Source organism: Pomacea canaliculata, linkage group LG2, assembly GCF_003073045.1.
Source record: "Pomacea canaliculata isolate SZHN2017 linkage group LG2, ASM307304v1, whole genome shotgun sequence".
NCBI classification, from domain to species: domain Eukaryota; kingdom Metazoa; phylum Mollusca; class Gastropoda; order Architaenioglossa; family Ampullariidae; genus Pomacea; species Pomacea canaliculata.
Genome location: NC_037591.1, coordinates 22,875,876 through 22,895,297, shown reverse-complemented (window position 1 = coordinate 22,895,297; position 19,422 = coordinate 22,875,876). Strand labels below are relative to the sequence as shown.

Sequence of the window (19,422 nt, the reverse complement as noted above, 5' to 3'; positions counted from 1 at the left end):
TCGACACTTCGACACCGACAGCATTAGCGTAACTGTTCATTGCTATTACAATATTTCATAAATAATATAGCTAAATTCCTTTTCCTCTTATATAATTGTAGAAACAATTATATGCATGTATCAGATTACTTAAATAGGTAAATTGCTCTTCTTTACGCAACTATCATTTAGAGGTCCGCATGTGAAGGGAGATAACCTGTAGTGAGCAAACCCGTTGCAGCAGACGGACAATATAGATCAGAAAAGTCTGTGAGGCGGATTGTTGGAAATACTGCCAGTTGAAAGAGTAAGACATTTTTGCAAAACACCTAGTAATCATGAATGATATAAGTTTATGGAGAAAATATCCCGTAAAGCCTTAAGGAAATGTTAAAAGATTAAGACCTATAATAATTCACTTACCTAATGTGATGGGGCAACATGTTTATAGGTATATATAATTTATATTCATCTTTGCCATCACATAATATTTTTATTTGACATATGAATAAGAGGAAGATTATAGGAATAAAAATCAGGATTGATAACATAGTTTTAATATAAAGAGTAACTAAGAAAAAATTACACGCTGAAATGATCAGTAAAGTTTGAAACATCTTGGTATGATCGTAGATTCTCTATTACATATCCTAGAACCATTGAGCATATTACATGAAGATAGGAAGTCAGAAAAATCTGAATTGCATTTATTGTTGTTACATAATCATTTGTACGTTTTTAAGTATTTTATTTAATATTATTGCCATGTATTTTTATTTGTATATAATATAGTTTTGATCTATTATTTTGATCATTTTTGTAAATAATATCGATCAAATGTTTTGTTGCAGACAAAAGTTTCATAGTTTTAGAGAACAGGTGGTTTCAGGGTATCTTTCTGGCTCTTATTTTCCAAGTGACAGAAACAGTCAAGACAAAGCTACAAAAAATTTCTTACAGAGGATAAAGACACATGCAAATTGTTATAAAATTTCTAGAAAGAGAGGTGAATGGCTTCAGTAATCACTTCTGATGCTGAATGCATCTTGTGTAAGTGTATAGATGCAGGAGACTTGGAAGGTGTCAAATGGTACCTTAAGGATGTAAATGCTGCACCTCGCTTTTGCACTTGCCCTGAGAACAGTTCAGTGTATAAACTCATTAAATTTTACCAAAATTTTCTCAGTGCATCACGGGAAGATCACGTGCTGAAATCAGATGTATGGAAAAGCCCCTCAGTTTTTAGCTCAAGCAAAAGAACAGATGTGCTGGAAATTATAGCTAACTTACTGGGAGCAGGAGTAAGGATCAATTATAGGACAGGTGTGGAAACACCACTCATGGCTGCTCTTTCAACTCACGATGAACACCTCCTTGGCATGATGCTTGACTTTGGGGCAGATGTTAACATGCAGGATAGCTCAGAGGACATAAATGCACTTGGACTGGCAATTCTGCTGAATGAAGTCTCTTTAGTGGAACTTTTGTTAAAACATGGAGGTCAAGTCAATGCCCCATGTTGTGGCAGCCTTGTACCTATACAGCTGGCATTAAATAAGAACCCAGCTGTTTCGGACATGCTAATCCAGTATGGTGCAGACTTGCACTTCCTTAGCACTATCTCACCTGGCAGTGAGTTGTTCACCATCAACTGTCCATTGGTCATTGCTATTATCAGGAGAAATGCCCACCTGGCAGAACTACTGTTAGATCATGGTGAAGATGTGGATCAAGCATATGGAGACAGCCTGGAATCACCTATTCATCTAGCTATCCGAGAAGATGACGAAGAGATGGTCAAAGTGTTAATTCACTTTGGGGCCAATCTCAACAAAGCTAGCACTCAAGGTCATACCCCTCTGGGCCTGGCTTTGACCCTTGCTCAGCCTAGAGGAACTGCAATTGCAAAAATACTGGTGCGATCAGGAGCTTTTCCTAATAAGAAAACTATTATTTCCTTTTTCCAGAAGATCTATACACCTTTACATATTGCCTGTTTTAAAGGTAATTTTGAATTTGTGAAGTTTCTTGTGGAAGAGGCATTCATACAAAATGATAAATTTCTGGGAGATTATTTGGAAGAAACAGCATCAGAAATATTAATCCCGTCTTCAAGTTGGAATAACTTTCGATATTACAGAAAGCAAGGAGGGCAAGTTGATATATTTGGGCGACCAAGAATTCCTTCTAGATTTTCACCAAGACGAATGTTTAACAGGAATACATTCTTCAATCTTTATGAAAGGGCTGGCCTGGATCCCCCATGCAGCAGATACAGTACTGGAAATGATGTCTCTGGCATATCAGCCTCATCAGATCAACCAGCAGAAGTCAGGCTTTTACAGCCAGATTTGTCCTTGAGATCTCATAATGATGATGGATATTCTTCAAATCATTTAAATGATCTAGGCTCTTCCAGACTTTCAAGCACTTCCCATCCCAAAGAACAAGAACTAGATAATGATAAAACTGGTACAAGATGGGCAGAAACAGCTGTTAGTCAGCCAACTCAAAGCAGTGCAAATGAAAAGCACGATGACACTCATGATGCCTTAGCACAGGTCAATAATGCAGATGGTTCAGATTTCTTGCTAGATTCTTTACATGCAAAACCTGAAGCAGACAGAGAAAGTCAAGAAATTAAGGAAGAAATAACAGCCTCTGCAGATGATGACTTTGAAGCAAATATTCCTGGAACTAGTGCTTCTGTTGCAGTCCCTGTTGATAGTCAACCTCATGAAAACTCTCAATTTGCTCTTGAAAAACTTGTTTTCCAGAATGAATTTGGTTCTAAAAGGGAAGAAGAAAGAATCTTTGAAAACCTTCAACATCTTGAACAAAATTATGCAAAACCAATCGAGAAAAATGTGCACATGCAAGGTAAAAATAACAACACGACTTCTAGATCAGAAATCGAGGTAAAGCAAAAATGCCAAACACAGAGGCTAAGGCACTTGCTAAATCAGGGAACTGTTGATGGATCAACACCACTTTTCATGGCTGCTTTTAATGGAGACCTCCAGATTGTGGAATACTTGCTTAAAGCAGGAGCAGATGCTGACTTCTTCTGTGTGCATGGAAACTTTTTTCATGCTGCTGTTCTGAGTCAGAACATAGATGTGATAAAGAAAGGCTTTGAAATAGACTGTGATATCAATCACTGCAACTCTTTTGGTAATACTCCTCTAATTTTAGTGAGTCGCATTGATCTCCCAGAAGCTTGTGAACTCCTGGTGACCAGGGGTGCTGATATGAATGCACGTGACAGGTTTGGTGAGACAGCTCTCCTGGGTAGTGTGTACTTTGGCTGTGAGAAAAATGCCAGGATCTTGATACAGCATGGTTCTGCCATAGATGCAGTCGATGACAAGTAAGTCTGAACTTTATTTAGCACACTAGCACAATTACAATTTAATGTCCCTGTGATCTAGAAGTGTAGAAGTCAACATAGGAAATATGAACTATATTACATAGGCAAATGATCATGAAAGATATTATTCAATACTGTATCTAATACGCCTTGATACTCCTTCATTTATCAACCCATAGAACTCGCTGTGCCCCATGTGAACTCCTGATCACCACATTATTGTCTCCGCTATTCATATGTTCAGCTCACCCCTCTCTCTTGATATATATACATATAGACTAGAGAGAGCCATTTTTAAGTTTTGTGTCATTTACACCGTTGGTACATTAAACATTCCAATTTATTAATCAGTGCCACTGAGGTATAGACTGTAAATTTATGTTTGTGTATGATTTTTGAGATATGCCAATGATGGCTTGATAAACAATTGTAACAGCATTAGTATTAAGTTGCAAATGCTTATCAATGGGATTTATGATACTGAGTGGTTTGAATTCAATGTAGATTTTAAAGTATTTTGATAATTAAATATTGTTATATGATTTTAGTTATCTTTATTGTGACTTTCTGCTTGCAGCAGCACATCATCACTCTACTGGGCCTTCTTTAACAACCGTGAAGCCACACTCAAACTCCTCCTTCTGGCAGGGCACACTTCACTCCACAAATGCTCAGCCAATACCCTCGTAATCTCCGTGTTATGCACAACATGCCCCTATCATCATGGATAAGGCAACACATTAGCCAGCCAAGGTCACTGCAGGCTCTCAGTTGTTTAAGTGTTCGAAATCACCTAATTAACGTCAGCAATGGCAGGAGCATATTGTGGAGAATCGAAGCTTTGCCAATCCCAAGTCGTCTCAAAGATCTGCTGCTTTTAAAAGACTGCTTTGAAATGATTGATTCCTGAATAGTTTTCTGTTTGAGTGTATACAATTTTCTTTAGACTCTGTGCATTCAGATGAGGAGAGAAATGCCTGTAAAGGAAATGTCATTCTTTTTCTTCTGAAAGTAATATAAAAACTTAGAAACTATTCAGTAGAAACCTTTTGCTTTGTGCATAAATTTTTTCTTCTGTGTGATAAAGCAAAAGTAGAATATTTTAGCAAGAAAGATAAAGATGCTATATGGTGCTCTGCTTGATTGACAATGAAATCAGAAAAGTATCTGGGCAAATATTGTTGTAGTCTTTATCATAGATGTAACTTTTTAACTGTTTTACTTTTTAACTCATGATAGACCTTTTCCTACTTTTTTAGGAAAAGGTACCATATACATGATGAAAATAATATAAGTATAATGTGTTTTTTGAGTTTTTGTAAAATTTTGAGAAATCTTTGCGAACAGTTATCTTTAAAATACTGCTGAAAGTCCTTTAGAGTGCAAATACCAAAAATGCTTTCTTTGTAATTGTTAATAAATATAGTGTATGCTACCTGGAGAGATGAGAAATAAGTTAACATATTGATGATAAATAAGTTAACATCATTGACCTGGATCAAAACTATAGTGATAATGTGACCTGTGTCAGTCTGAATGCTGCAGTAAATGGCATGCTTTTGCTAACTTAAGAGTTTCTTTCACCTGTAGTATTTCCCAAGCATTTCTTACATATTAAGGACCACTTTCCAATAATAAAAACATAAACAATTCTGGTAAAAGCTGCTTTTATTAATATAATTATTTTTCTTTGATCTTGGTAGTATATAATTTATAACAGCAATTATTTAAATTTTCTGTCTAATGCATTTCTTTGTCTTTAACTGTGAACCTAGTGAGCTGGTTTAAGTCTGGATGTAAAGTGTGTGCACTGACTGATCCTAAATGAGCATTCATATAAAATATTTTCCTTAGTTTAATTAATTAGTCATTGCTTTAACACATGGTCCTGGCGAATAAAAAAATTCAAGCAATGTCTTTACTATGTTCAGCTTACAATGATAATGACAGTCGAACTTCTTAAAGTCGAAGCTTGAAGAGACCGATGAAAAAAATCAGTTATGGAAGGTTCAAGTTTAAGGAAGTTCATCAGAAAAAAACATAGTGGGCGAGTGGGTTTTTGCTTTTCCAATCCGAAGCCCAGTACGTGGTCCTTTGTCACTCGAATTATATACAGTATTTTTTAATCCCTGGTCCATCTGCAGATTTTTCTCAGTATTTCGGCCGATTTTCGGGCTGGGCACAGCTACATGTATTAACAATGGAAAGCATAGGTCAGCGAAATGGTAACTAGGTAAATATAAAAGTGTTTAAGGTGACACCAACGTGGGATGACCAGCCACGTCCATCTGGCCGCAGGGGAGTGACGGGGGCAGATCGAATAACATGAGAGGAAGCAAATATCTCCCGTGACATATAGTGTAGACATTGTATATAAGGACATAGTGCTGACTAGTATGTAGATATTACATAGTGTAGACTGTCGCGGATCGCCCCCAGCGTCGCCGAATACACAGCCGGCACGAACACACACACACACTCGCTCACCTAGAGGTGGGACATGACCTACGTATCGAACCTTTGATGAACGTAGACCACAACAAACACGAAATGAACGGTACAAATAAGAAGTTTAATAAAAATGTAGATAAAATAGAGAAAGAAAAAAAAAAGAAGAAATACACTAACACGTACACGCAAGAAAAAGAACTACCCCTTGCAAAAAAAAAAAACAAAACAAAAATGGTAATGAGATGGTAGTTAGGGAAGTAATAATAATAAAAAAAACCCGCCAAACACCAGCACACACTGCTGTCACAGTTCTTGCCCCTGAGACCATCGGGCCTGACGTTAGATGTAGACACTGTGTCCTGCTGACACTGTCTCCACTTTCTGTGACCTTACGCGACGCTCTCGCGCTGACCTCCACCGCACTGTCTGTCCGATGTGCGCAAGGACCCTTTGCTGGTCCACAGTCCGAGCTGCCTCGTTGACCACACGGCGCAGGATCGAACGACGAAGGTGACGGAAGGAAGAAATGAAGGGAGGACGAAATGTAGAACGGTGGAGACTCCGCGCACAGCATGACGTAACAAGGGCATGACGTAACAAGGGCATGACGTCAGGCATTGCTACAGTCACCTAGACCCTCCCCACCCCCACGCGAACCGGATAAAAATAGCCTGAAATAGCAACACACACACACACACGCAGACAAAGAAAGAAAAGAAAGAAGTAAAAGATGATCGTAAAAAGGTGTATAGATAACAGTTACAGGTAAGACTGATAACAACAACAACCGAGCCGGATTCTCATCCTGATTTTATTGTCAATTACGCAAAGGACACACGATGTCCTTATCTCTTTTTAAAGAAACCAGTTCATTTTCTAAGAAACACCAGATCTTTGAGTGGTTTGGGGATTTCCAGAGCCTCAGTCCTCCATAAGATGCTCTTGCCATTGCTGACATTAATCAGCTGGTTTCGGATGTTTAAACCACAGAGAGCCTGGAGTGACCGAGGCTGGCTGATGTGTTCCTGCATCCATAACGACAGGTCTTCGTCAATCGTGACAAGGGAGGTAAAGTGCGATGCAGTGAGCATCTGTGTTGTCAAGCGTGCTCCGGCCAGAAGGAGGAACCTGATCGTGTCCTCGTGGGTTCCGAAAAACAAGTAGAATGGTGTTTTATTCCTGCAAACAGAAAAAAATCATAAAAGTATGTAACGGACAATATGCTTGGTGATTCTACATCCAAACCATTCAGTCTAACAAGTTAGATAAGCATGGACAGCTTATTATTTCTGATGCTTATTTGTTTTTCAATAATATAAAGTACATAATTAGTAATTCATATGAACATAAAATATTATATGTGTGTGTGTGTGTGTGTGTGCGCGCCAGCATGGTATACGGACTTTGTCGATAACATGATCCGTTGAGTAAGTTGCTCTGTGACAGCACAGTTTGATGAATTGATTACTAAGTGAGATACAAGAAGCATTCTGAATTACGAAAATGCAATACTAGTTCATGTCTGCCTTCATGCATCGTTTGCTGTTCTCATAAATCTCAACATTATGGAGTGACACGAAAATGAGGATTACATTGCACTTTAGTTCAAACTTACATGTCGACGGCATTGACATCAGACCCATGTGTCAGATCACGCCTGTTGAGAGCTTTCAAATCAGCACCACCGGTCAGCAGAAGTTCACATATTTCTGCAAGATTAAGTCGACCCGCCAGGTGAAGGGGAGTGTCACCGACAGCGTTTCTGTGGTTGACATTACAACCCAATTTAAAGCCTTTCTTGATGACATCTAGGCACTCACTATTAACAGCAGCATGCAAAAAGTTGCCAGACAAACAGGCGAAATGAGGATCGGCGCCTGCTGTAATCAAATATTCCACAATATGGAGGTCTCCACCACTAGCAGCCATGAAAAGTGGTGTTGATACATCCCCGGCGCCCTGATTTAACAAATGCTTCATTCTTTGAGTTAAGCTTTCCTCCCTTCCTGACTTGGAAGCCATACTGTTGTCTTTCTCTTTGACTAGCATGGATTGCTTGTTGTCACGTTCATTCCAGATTGAAGATGGAAGTACTATTTCTGATGATGTTTCTTCACAGTAATCTCCAAAGAATTCATCATTTTGTGTGAATGTCTCCTCCACAAGGAACTTCACAAAGTCCAAATTCCTTTTAAAACAGGCAATACGTAAAGGTGTATACTTTGTTTTGTCACAGAACGAAATGATAGTTTTCATATTAGGTAAAGCTCCTGATCTCACCAGTATTTTTGCAATTGCAGTTCCTCTAGGCTGATCAACGGTCAAAGCCAGGCCCAGAGGAGTGTAACCTTTAGCGGTCGTTATGTTAAGATTGGCCCCAAAGTGAATTAACACTTTCACCATTTCTTCATCGTCGTCTCGGATAGCCAGATGAATAAGAGACTCACTGTTGTCTCCATACAGTTGATCAATATCTTTACTGTGATCCAACAGCAGTTCCGCCAGGTGGGCATTTCTCTCATCACTGCCATGATAAAGCAGCAGTCAAACGCGGATTCCCTCATTTTAGTGCACGTGACCAGGTGAGGTGAGTCCATCAGACAAGTTCTAACACTTTCTAAGTCGCGTGCTTGTATACACTGACACAAGAGGCAGGCACTATCTGAACTGATTACTGTAGCCATTCAGATTAAAAACACTTTCTCAGGAAATTAACTGGCACTTTTCTTTAGAGTTATTCTCAGGTGTAAACACAGTACGAGTATTTTAATGAGCCTGGGCTACTTGAGCTACTTTTTTGGCAATCGCAGAGATATGAGAATGTTTTCAGAGAATTGAAACTACACTTCAACCATCTGTGGTGGAACTGTGAAGCTTCTGCCTGCAACAAAATTAAGATTGTATTATAATCACTTAGCATATATCAATAATCAAGTCCATCCACAAAACTACAAAAGCAATAAAACAAACAAACAAAAGCAAACAAATCAAGATAAAATGTAGAAACAATATTCAAGACAACACTTCCGATGTGCAGGTAACTTGTAAATGTGGTAGGATGTGGAAACATAAATGTATCCGCTTGTTTCGTGAACTCCGGGGAATGACCACGCGAAGGTGGAAACTATTTTTTAAAATTCTATACACCTGTACCTTTTACCTAGCTACAGTGTGTTCCACGCTGTAATTGCATTAATCCGAGGATGTAAATAATCACTCGCTAAAATATTTTATTCAGTTAGTGTCACGAGGATTAGCATCCTATGAAATATGACTTCTAAAACCTATTTCCTTCAATGTTTAAGGTAAACATACAAAGCATGTTATAATGAAACTTGTAATGAAGTGACAAAATGAAGAGTTGTGAGTAAATGAGGCACTCACCTTTGTAGCACGTAGCACACCTGACTGTCTTGGTCCTCTCCACTTTTACTAAGACTTCTTCACTTCAACTTCTGTTAGCGACTGTTAGCGACTACTGGGTAACTTGAAATCCCCGGTCCCTTCCTCCTCCCTCGCCTCTCCCACCTAAGGATATATATACCCACGCATATCCCGCATGTGCCTCGACACTGTGACGTGGCAATGATCATTACATCATTGGACAGGTACTCAGTGCGGAGGACTCCGCCTGTCCAGCTAACACCTGACGTCAGCCCTCCGTCCACGGCCGTCCTATTGGCTACTCGGTAAATGTTGCGTAACGCCGATGACGTCGCCCGATTCATTCACTCACCTCACAGGTGAAGCCACCCACAGGTGGACCAGCTCCGGGCTCTTTCTGACGCTAAGCTCGTTACATCATGCTTGGGCTCTGCCTCACGGGGGCTGATTTTTTCCCCTGTGTGAACCCTGACCTCTCTAATGTTTGTGTAATATTTGCCTGTGTGAACCCTGACCTCTCTAATGTTTGTATAATATTTACCTGTGTGAACCCTGACCTCTCTAATGTTTGTGTAATATTTGCCTGTGTGAACCCTGACCTCTCTAATGTTTGTGTAATATTTGCCTGTGTGAACCCTGACCTTTCTAATGTTTGTGTAATATTTGCCTGTGTGAACCCTGACCTCTCTAATGTTTGTGTAGTATTTGCCTGTGTGAACCCTGAACACATAGAGGTTAGAAACAGTTTCTCCTCGACGTTGAATCGTTCTGCATCATGCATCACCTCTTGGTCGACTGTAAAATGTCTTAAATTTAGAAAATTAATTGGTGATTACAAATTCAGTCATATTCATACATACGCACGCAAAAAAATGATGTATTGAAGTTTTACATTAACAAAAATATTCACCTGATGTTGAAGAATTTAAGTTGATTTCCAATTGTTGACCACTGCTCTTTGTGATGGTGGTGATGTTGGTGAAATATCGAGCTTAAATTTCCTTGTCAGTATTTTCTTCTGTATAATTAAATGTGACAGTGTTCTCCTCTTTTAAAGTAAGTTGTTCTGATGTTCCGAAGTACAAGACTATTTAGTGATTTAGGGATTTTTGATAAAGAAAAATAAACAAAACATTTTCCACATTTAGAAACGAAAATAGCACAAAACATTTTCTTCGTAAAAACACAAGAATATTCTACATTTTTCTTTGTTTCTCTGACTACTGTGACTGGAACTGTGGAAGTAAAATGTTTGTAAGAGACTTTGCTACACTCAGTGGGAGCACTGTGTGTATTGACTGCCAGCTAAGACTTGATGGTAGGGAGGGTGGGGAGAGTGAGTGGTTGTGTGGGCCACCAACACCCTGACAACTCATTAGTGCCTTGCAGACAGCAACCACAGGCAGATCTTAGTATTTCTCCAGGAGAATCTTTTCATCGCACCAGGTTACCGGTTATGTGTATATTGTGTATGTATATTAAATAATCAAGAAACACAAAAAAAAAAAAACATGTAAACACCTCTAATCTTATGTCTCCTCTCTTTCCCCTTTCTATATCTCCCTCCCCTCTCTCAGTCTCTTACTCTTTTTCTATTCCTACAGACTCACGAGGCACAACAATTCTGCAGGAACATTTTGCTGTGAACAGGCGACATGTTTGTTGTATTTACACACAGGGCCGCCGAGAGCCAGACCGGGCCCCGGGACAGACGACCTCTCCGGGCCCCTTGTACTTGTAATCGTAAATTATTGTCCCAGTATATTAGGCCCAAAATTGTATTCTACAGACTTGAAACTCAACTTCTGCATGTGTAATGCTTGGGTGTTCTGTCCTTAGACCTTTCTTTAAAAGAACAAGAAAAGGAGAAGAAGAAAAAAAATCCACTGACCAAGGCAGGGCCCCCTTGACAGCCGCGGGCCCGGGTACACCAGACCCCCCTGTCCCCCCCTCTCGTCAGGCCTGTTTACACATAACAGATAACATACATTTATGTTTGTAATCTCATTCGTCACGACGACAGTTGGAAGCTACAACTGTTATCCACACACTCCAAGTGACAGAAAACAGACTCCCTGTCTTTTCCTCACCAACCCACCCACACCAACCCCCCTCCCTCTCTCAGTTGACATCCTCTCACTTGTTCCACAGGAATCCAGCAGAGAAAACGACATAAAAGGAAATCACTAGAGAGACATTTTTAAAATCTGCTTTTATCGTTTCATGCAAACGTTTTTTCGCGAAGCTACCGTAGTATTTTCTCCTTTTCCGTTTAAAATGTTGCACAGAAGTTTTAAAAAAGAAATAAAAATAAAAGATAGGCATCGCTCTAGGCTTTGCTCTTTGTTTGCGACATAAAAATATTTTCGTTTGAAGGTTAATTTTAAATTGACATTTTTGTGTGTATGTCTCAGTCAATTAAGATCACATTTCAGTTGCTCTGCTGCTCAAAGGTGGGAAACACGCAGCACAAAATTACTGTAATACGAGAATTTAACATCTGTTAGAGAATTTTAGACAAAATACTGGGATGTAAAATAGAAAATAAATGTAGTCAAATTAGGTTTTACTCAAGTTTTCTTGTTTTAAACTCTCTTGCAGATAAAATAGTTTTTACACTTACAATAAACTTCAGAAAATAAAAAGGTCAATTATTACTGGAATATTGTCTCACACATCTTTATAAACCAGTGACTAACAGTCAGAGGAACTTCACAGACGGTAGTTAAGATCACGTGAGAAAGATGGTCATTAATTCTTAGTTCCTGTGCGTTTTGCCATCTTCTTCACAAAGGTTAGAGGTTACTGGTAAGACTACGACATCGGGTAGCCATGCTCCTGAGTATCTGTACACAGAGCAGACATACCCGATTCCTGAACAGGACAGTAACAAGAATTGTTTTCCTACTTCTCTGTCATTTTCCATCCCAATCCTACACGACTAGCGGAGGAGGAGGGCCGCCAGGTCACGTGAGGTCAACAGCAGTGGACACAGTCCACTACACAGTCCATCTCCCTCTTCTTTCCACTTTACCCCCCGGGGGCAGCACACTTACCACGGGAGCCTAGAGCCAGATCATCGCGATGATCGTGACAAAGACACACGGGTGAGGACTTATTTCAAGAACAACTCTATGGTAGAGACGCTGGATGCCATCACCGTGAAGACTTTCTTCACAAGCCAGGGATCGTCTCATCTCGAGATACAAGGTAGAAACTGCACGCACCGCGCTGTCAGATATCACGTGATTGATAACGAGAGTGGAACTCACTGGTGTTTTCAACCCAGACATTTCTATCAACTTTCCTCGCACGACACTCTCTTTTGTTCCCTGGATGTGAGTGGTCCACAACAGACGGTGGCCGCCATGAGGTTACAAAGCCTGAGTTCAGACTGCGATGCCGCTGATGACATCGTCCTGTTACACGATGCAAATGTAACTCTAGTCACTGCTTGTCCCTCGCACTTACCCACGACATTTATTAACGATTCTCATCTTGTGACCTTTAATTTGACCTTTATTATGACCGTTTTAAAAAGGTTGCCTGGTTTCAAGATGACCGTTAACATTACAACCCTGCCAAAGATGAATCGCCAACAACTGAAAATCACATTTGATTCTTCAACATCAGGTGTGTTATTTTTTGGTAGAATTTTACACTGTGTACAATGGTACATAGAAATGCATAAAGGTACAAAGTATTTAAGAAGATCCAATGTATCAGGTATGACTTCACTGATGCTTATCTTACACTTTAATAGGCGTTAGTTGTTATTTTGTCAGCAACAGCCTCGACATCAAGGCAATAAGCTATACACATCAGCTGGACTAAATAATCTCGCACTTTGCTTGTTCACACAGGAAGACTATTAGAAGCAGTGTCACTTCTAGTGGTGAGCTGTAGAGCTCTGTATAACTTGAGAAGAAAAGACAGTTGTCGGAAAATGCAGTTTGCACTTACCATTAACTAATTGTTCAAATGCTCAGTACAAAATAAGGAACAAGAAGTATTTTCTGCTTGTAGTCGACATGTACATACATCCACTCATATTAAGGCCCCTATGTGGCCTTCAAAGAACATATTTCACACTCTAAAAGACAATGAAGCACCTATACAGGGTCTCCCACATTAGACAATTAAAGCAAGTACAAGACAATAACTCTTTTGGCATAGAGTGTAAGTAATAACTTTGCTGTGAAAGTGAGGATTTCATTTTGCAATGATCGACAGGTAAAATCGAGTTAACAGACTGGAAATACAACAGATCCTACCCACAGTTTAAAAGAGTCTCCCTGCAGCTGACAGCGCCAGACGACCATATTATTGTCCTCCACCTTCTCCTCAAACATTATGTCTGCCGGGAGGACAACAACACTGATTACGTCACCTTTCGAACGGACAACAACACCCTAAAGTACGAGTTATGCAAATCATTAGTAAATCTCTGCAATGCCCTTGCTTTCTATTCCGGGTGGGTATTCATAGAGTTTGCCAATCATCAAACGCATGTGACGAGAAACTTCACAATAGCTTTTCATTTTCAACACAAGTCACAACCACCCGCTGAACTGTCCGGAGACAGGTGGAACTGCTCGGTTAGTGACTGGCCGGACATGTGGCAGGACGCTCCCTGTATCTTGATGTTCGACTGTAACAACAAAGAAGCAGAAGGTGGTTGCTGGCAGGGGGATGGCACATTCAAGCAGGGAATATTTCAGGTGGACGGGCGCTGCATTGCGATGTCGCGTGTAAACCAACTGTCCACTTGGTACCTGGAGAGAGAATGGTGTCAGAAGCGAGGAGGACGACTGGTCACTCTGAGTACCAAAATATGAGACTTCTTCTGCCAGTAGTAATGATTGTCACTGAAAACAAAATGCTACGAGATGTGAACCCAGAATACATTGGAAAACGTGGTCGAACAGGAGCTGAAAGGACCAGAAGGATGTTCAGACAAGCGATTGGACTGTCGACGATGTCTCATACATTATATCCAATGTAAGCACACTTGTCTTATTTACACTTGTGTTATAGATGTTTGTTTTATTGATGCTTGTGTTATTCACACTTATTGCTTAAGGTAAGAGTCGTTTCCATGCAAATATTGTTTTGCCGTCTATTAAGTTGAATCAAAGACTAACTTATCAGCCGATTGATTGCTCTACCTGTGTTTTATCTTTGTCAGGTATAAACACAGTCTACAGTGGTTGGATGAGACTGTCGCACTGACCACCAACACAAAATACACCACAGGTAGAAAGTATTGTTTTTTTATGGAAGGACTTATCAGCTATTTTGGAGATTTCCATGTTGACCTTTCTAAAAGCGAGTGTGACAGGGCTAAATTAATCACGTGCCGCTTATGCCAGTTGCCTGGGAGGACTACACAACACCCAGACATCCCACCGCCAGTCATTTCAACAAGGCAACCCACTCCTACAGGGTCAAAGGTCAGTAACAGACGTGCTGGGTACGATAATGTTGACTTGATTAAGTTACTGAATGGTAAACTTCCAGTTAACCTTGCTTAGCAGTTGTTGCCATGGTGGCTGTTAGGAAGATTTTGTTGCATTCGCATGTACGTACTTGACATGTTTATCATGACACATTACACGCATGGCTTGATGGTAGATTATATCAGAACGAGATGATTACTCATTATTGTCAGTCTTGTGCCTATAATTGCAATATTGACATACTGAACAGGCTGCGTTCATCCGTTGCCCCGCTAACCACTTCACTCACGTGTTCCTGGCTTGTGATGGCGGCTCTGCCTGTTGGTCCAATAACAATGGCGCCACGACTTCCTGTTCGGCGCCACTGACGTCACTTCCGCCGTTCTTTAAGTGCGTGGATGTGGAGGACAGCGTACCCTTACACCTTAGTGTGTGACCATCGGCCTGACTGTAGGGACGGAAGTGACGAAGATTTCTGCAAGTTCCCTCCATGTGATAGTTTATCTATCCTTTGCAGCGATAAAAAGGTAGGTGCTTCTTCTTCAAAGTCAATTGTTTGCTTTCAAGTAAAAATCAAATCAAATAAAAATTGGATTCGAACAGTAGATATCAACATTTTGTCGGTGTCAATCGTGTTTGGCAAAAGGATTTATTTTTAGCCCAATTCTTTACTCACAACATAAACAATTAATAATACAATTTTACTAAAATAAAAAACTATCTGATCTACTCATAGGTAATAGTAATAACTTAATTAATTGGATGTAAAAATGCATTTTTTACTGTATTATTATTTTGTCCTTATTCCATGAACTGATTGAACACATGAATAAATGTTGATTGTGGGCAGTGCGTTGATGACAAAGAGGTGTGTGATAATCAAGCGGACTGTGATGACCAATCGGACGAAGAGCTGTGTCATGTCGATTCTTGGAATGACACCATTTCTTACCGGGACTTCATTGTTACAACATCTGTAAGACTAGATTTTCAAGATGGACGGCTTATTCTCAATGAACACAAGACATCCAACATGTCGAATGTGTCTTGTCCTGACTCCTACTTCACGTGCACCGGCCTTCAGCAGGTGTGTCTTCCTGTCTACCTCCGTTGTAACGGGCTGTACGACTGTCCTGGTCACGAAGACGAGGCGGCATGTGACAGGTACACGTGTCCAGGTTACTACCGTTGCCGGAAATCTCAGGTGTGTGTTGACGACAGTCACGTGTGTGACGGGGTGTACCATTGTCCACAGCGTGATGACGAACTGCTGTGTCACGAAACATGTCCTCAACACTGTGACTGTCACGGATGGCCTTCGTTTGTTCTGACATTTTCCCTGCCACTGAGTATTACAACCTTCGATACCTTGATGCCAGCGGGACATCACTGACCCTCGCTCATCTATGGAACAACAGCCTTCTCGTTCGTCTCTCCCTCGTCCGTTGTAATCTCACCAGAACTACACCAAGTCACGTTGCGTAACCTCCGCATCCTTGACCTCAGCAATAATGAACTAACAGACATAAATAGCAGTCATTTTTGCTGGGTGGACAAGTCTAGAGTTTTAAAGATAAGCAACAATCCTCTGACACACTTTTTCTTTCAAGACTTCATTCACCTTCTTCTCTCAAGGTCCTAGACATGTCCGACGTCCGATTGTCAGAAATCGACTTTGGAATGTTTTCCTTCTTTCTCAATGTTGACCACTTTGAATCTGTCTGGTAGCTTTATTAATCACGTGACCAAACAAGGTTTTGGTAATAACAGTCACTTGCGCGTGCTGGATGTGCGCCAAAGCCCGGTCTCGCACTTCCCTCGAGAAATGTTTCAGGCTTTGAGCAGACTGGAAACGGTTTTCTCGACAACTACAAGCTGTGCTGTCCGGCAATACTACCCCGAGGGTTCAACGTGCTCAACTGTCACGCTCCCTCCGATGACGTGTCTTCCTGTGACGATCTGCTGCGCTCCAACCTGTACCGCGTGGGTCTCGCCATCTTCGCCTCGCTGGCCTTAGTGGGAAATGGCGGCTCGCTGCTTTACCGTTTGATTTCTTGAAGTCGGCAGGTAACGTGGGCTACGACGTCTTCGTCACCAACCTGTGTGTGGCCGACTTTCTCATGGGCGTTTATCTCTTAATTATCGGCATAGTCGACCACAGGTACAGAGGTTCTTACTTGTGGGAGGATGTCAGTTGGAGAAATAGTGACTTGTGCAAGCTGACAGGTTTTCTGTGTTTGTTATCCTTGGAGGTATCCGTGTTTATCATCTTTTTAATAACATTTGACCGCTTTTGGTTCTCCGCTTTCCTTTCAGCTCGCTGCGTTTTACCAAACGATCAGCACAGGTTGCTTGTGGTGTTGGGTGGCTGACAGGTGTGAGTCTGGCCATCAGTCCTCTTCTGCCTGTGACATCACACTGGCACTTCTACAGCCAGACCAGCATTTGTATTCCCCTCCCTACCTCCAGGATTGACTTCCCTGGCCGTATGTACTCATTCTATGTCATAGTTGTCCTCAATTTTATTTGCTTTCTCGTCATTTTTGTGGGCCAAGTGTTTGTTTACTGGTCGATTCGCTCCAATTCCATGTGTGCCACGAGCACCTCTAGAGCTGCCAACGACTTTACCATCGCTCGACGACTCATCACAGTCGCCATGTCCGACTTCTTGTGTTGGTTCCCTGTGGGGTTGGCGGGAATTCTCGCGTCCTACGACATTCCTGTCTTTGGAGAAGTCAATGTAGGAATCGCTATTTTTGTTCTGCCTGTGAACTCTGCACTGAACCCTTTCTTGTACACACTCAACATTTATTTAGAACGCAGACGTCGGAAGATAGAAGAAGAAAGACGGAAACACATCATTGCACAACTGAAGTTGTATAACGGTCATGCAAAATCTGAGAACAGGAAGGTTAAAATGACAGACAGTGATTCTCCTGATATAGTGAAGATTCTCGTTTCGATGAGAGTATTATCGCTAGAAGACTTAGCACGTACTATTCAAGAAAATGTTCATGGACATTAAAGTTTGTAAGTCTTCTTTTTGATTCTGAGAGTGTAATCTACACACAAACTTTACATAGTGTTCAGCTCACCAAGATGCTACAGTTTACGACCTTTTTAATACAACTTTAATATTGACCGGTGTTATTAGTGACACGCAGTCATGCCTAATGTTTGCTTGTCAGATAGAAACCTTCCATGTTGCCAAATTCCCTGATGAAAACCCTTTCACGCCCGTCCTTTCCTGAGCTGCATCATACACGATCCATGGACAGACTTTATCTTGGGATGGGGTCGAATGTTTGTTGTTTGGAACACAACTGTGGGCCTCAGTGATCACAACTAGAGCTCTAATGACGAGTGACACTTGCACACTGAACCACTCATGTACCCAAACCGAAACTAGATGTCTGTCGTTTATTTGTAAGAGAAGGACGTACACTAAGCCCCGGTCAAAAAGCAGTTTTGTAAGAGGACGAAGACAAAGACTCGAGGCAGAGCTTCCAACACAGGACCAACCCAGAGGATGTTATGTATGGCTCGTGTACTCTAATGGCTTCACTTTACTTAAGCTCGTTCTTATTAAAGTATTTTTATTAGCGAGAAAGAACAGTTAAGCAATAAAAGGCATTGTCAATGCTCATAAATATTTTAGATGTATTTATCAGCTCGTTATGTCTTTACTCAGGCCCTGCAAGACCTTGCAGGAACAGCACGGAAAGCTAGTGTCCTGAAAGTGTTATGGTCTTTAGATGATCGTAACCCATCATTATTCTTTAAATTGTTCGATAGCCAAATACAAGCAATTCTGTTATATGGCTGTGAAATATGGGCTAGTGCTGATATCAAATTATAGAAAAAGTTCCCCTGTTTGCCAGGAAACGTTTTCTGGGCCTCGCGTCTCCGACCTCCAATGTTCTAGTTCATGGTAAGAGTGAAGATACCCGCTTTACACGTGTACATCCACAAGATGCATTAGACACTGGCTCAAAATAAAGCACCTCCCTTCCAACCGTCTACCCAGGAAAGCAATAGTAATGTTAGAAAAGTTATTTCAAAAACAAAGAAACAACTTGGCTGAATCATATAAGTATAACACTCTACAAACTGGTTTTGGTATCGTTTGGGAAAATCAAGGTGTTGAAAATGTAAAACTGTTTTAAGGGAATTTAAACTGAGACTCATAGACTTCCTCAACAGAACTTGGCACCATAGACTCAACTTCACTGTGTACTTGTTTGTCCCGGTAAACCGAGTTTAGAAAAGAGTATACTCCACCCAAGTTCTGTAAATGTCCAACTCACTTTAGAATTTCTGTATTTTTAGCTGATAACAGTCCAGGTATGCCACGTCACTTCGCCGTTTACCTCTATAAATCATTGGAACGAAGGAATTAGGATGTGACATACTAGTCTTTATTAGTATATTTTTGAATAGATAACCCACTTACGCAATATGGTTTGATAGAATGCATTACCAATGTAACAAAGTCACGTGACTTTACCATCGATATGGAGAGATGGTCAACTCAATAAAAGTATTCGTTCGTTTGTTCTCCAAGTCTGCGCTGGTCTCCCAGCTCTCCTCTTCCCCTGAGGGTTCCTCGGTGGTTTGTGCAGGGTGTGTCCTGTCCAGCCCCACGCGTTTCTTGGATTTTTCTTCCCACAGGCTGATAATGGAGGTTTCAGGCCATCTTATTCTCAGGATATGGCGTAGGTATCAGTTGGTAAAGGTCTGAAGCTTGTTGTTGATGGTATTTGTCACTCTCCAGGTTGA

The 19,422-nt window shown here is 40.8% G+C and overlaps 2 protein-coding genes across 2 annotated transcripts; one reads left to right on the top strand and one right to left on the bottom strand.

Annotated features, from left to right (window-relative positions):
* Nucleotides 1-177: 177 nt before the first annotated feature.
* On the top strand, nucleotides 178-4,229 carry LOC112558161. The gene is made up of 3 exons (XM_025228429.1): nucleotides 178-286; nucleotides 831-3,349; nucleotides 3,927-4,229. The coding sequence occupies exons 2-3, from the start codon at nucleotides 990-992 to the stop codon at nucleotides 4,078-4,080; spliced, it is 2,514 nt and encodes an 837-aa protein (XP_025084214.1). The 5' UTR covers nucleotides 178-286; nucleotides 831-989; the 3' UTR covers nucleotides 4,081-4,229.
* A 2,440-nt stretch (nucleotides 4,230-6,669) lies between these two features.
* On the bottom strand, nucleotides 6,670-9,528 carry LOC112555263 (ankyrin-1-like). Its single transcript, XM_025223585.1, has 4 exons — nucleotides 9,349-9,528; nucleotides 8,653-8,681; nucleotides 7,416-8,324; nucleotides 6,670-6,979 (listed from the first exon to the last, which is right to left on the bottom strand). Exons 1-4 carry the CDS (start codon nucleotides 9,526-9,528, stop codon nucleotides 6,670-6,672), a joined length of 1,428 nt encoding a protein of 475 aa, XP_025079370.1.
* Between the last annotated feature and the right edge of the window lie 9,894 nt (nucleotides 9,529-19,422).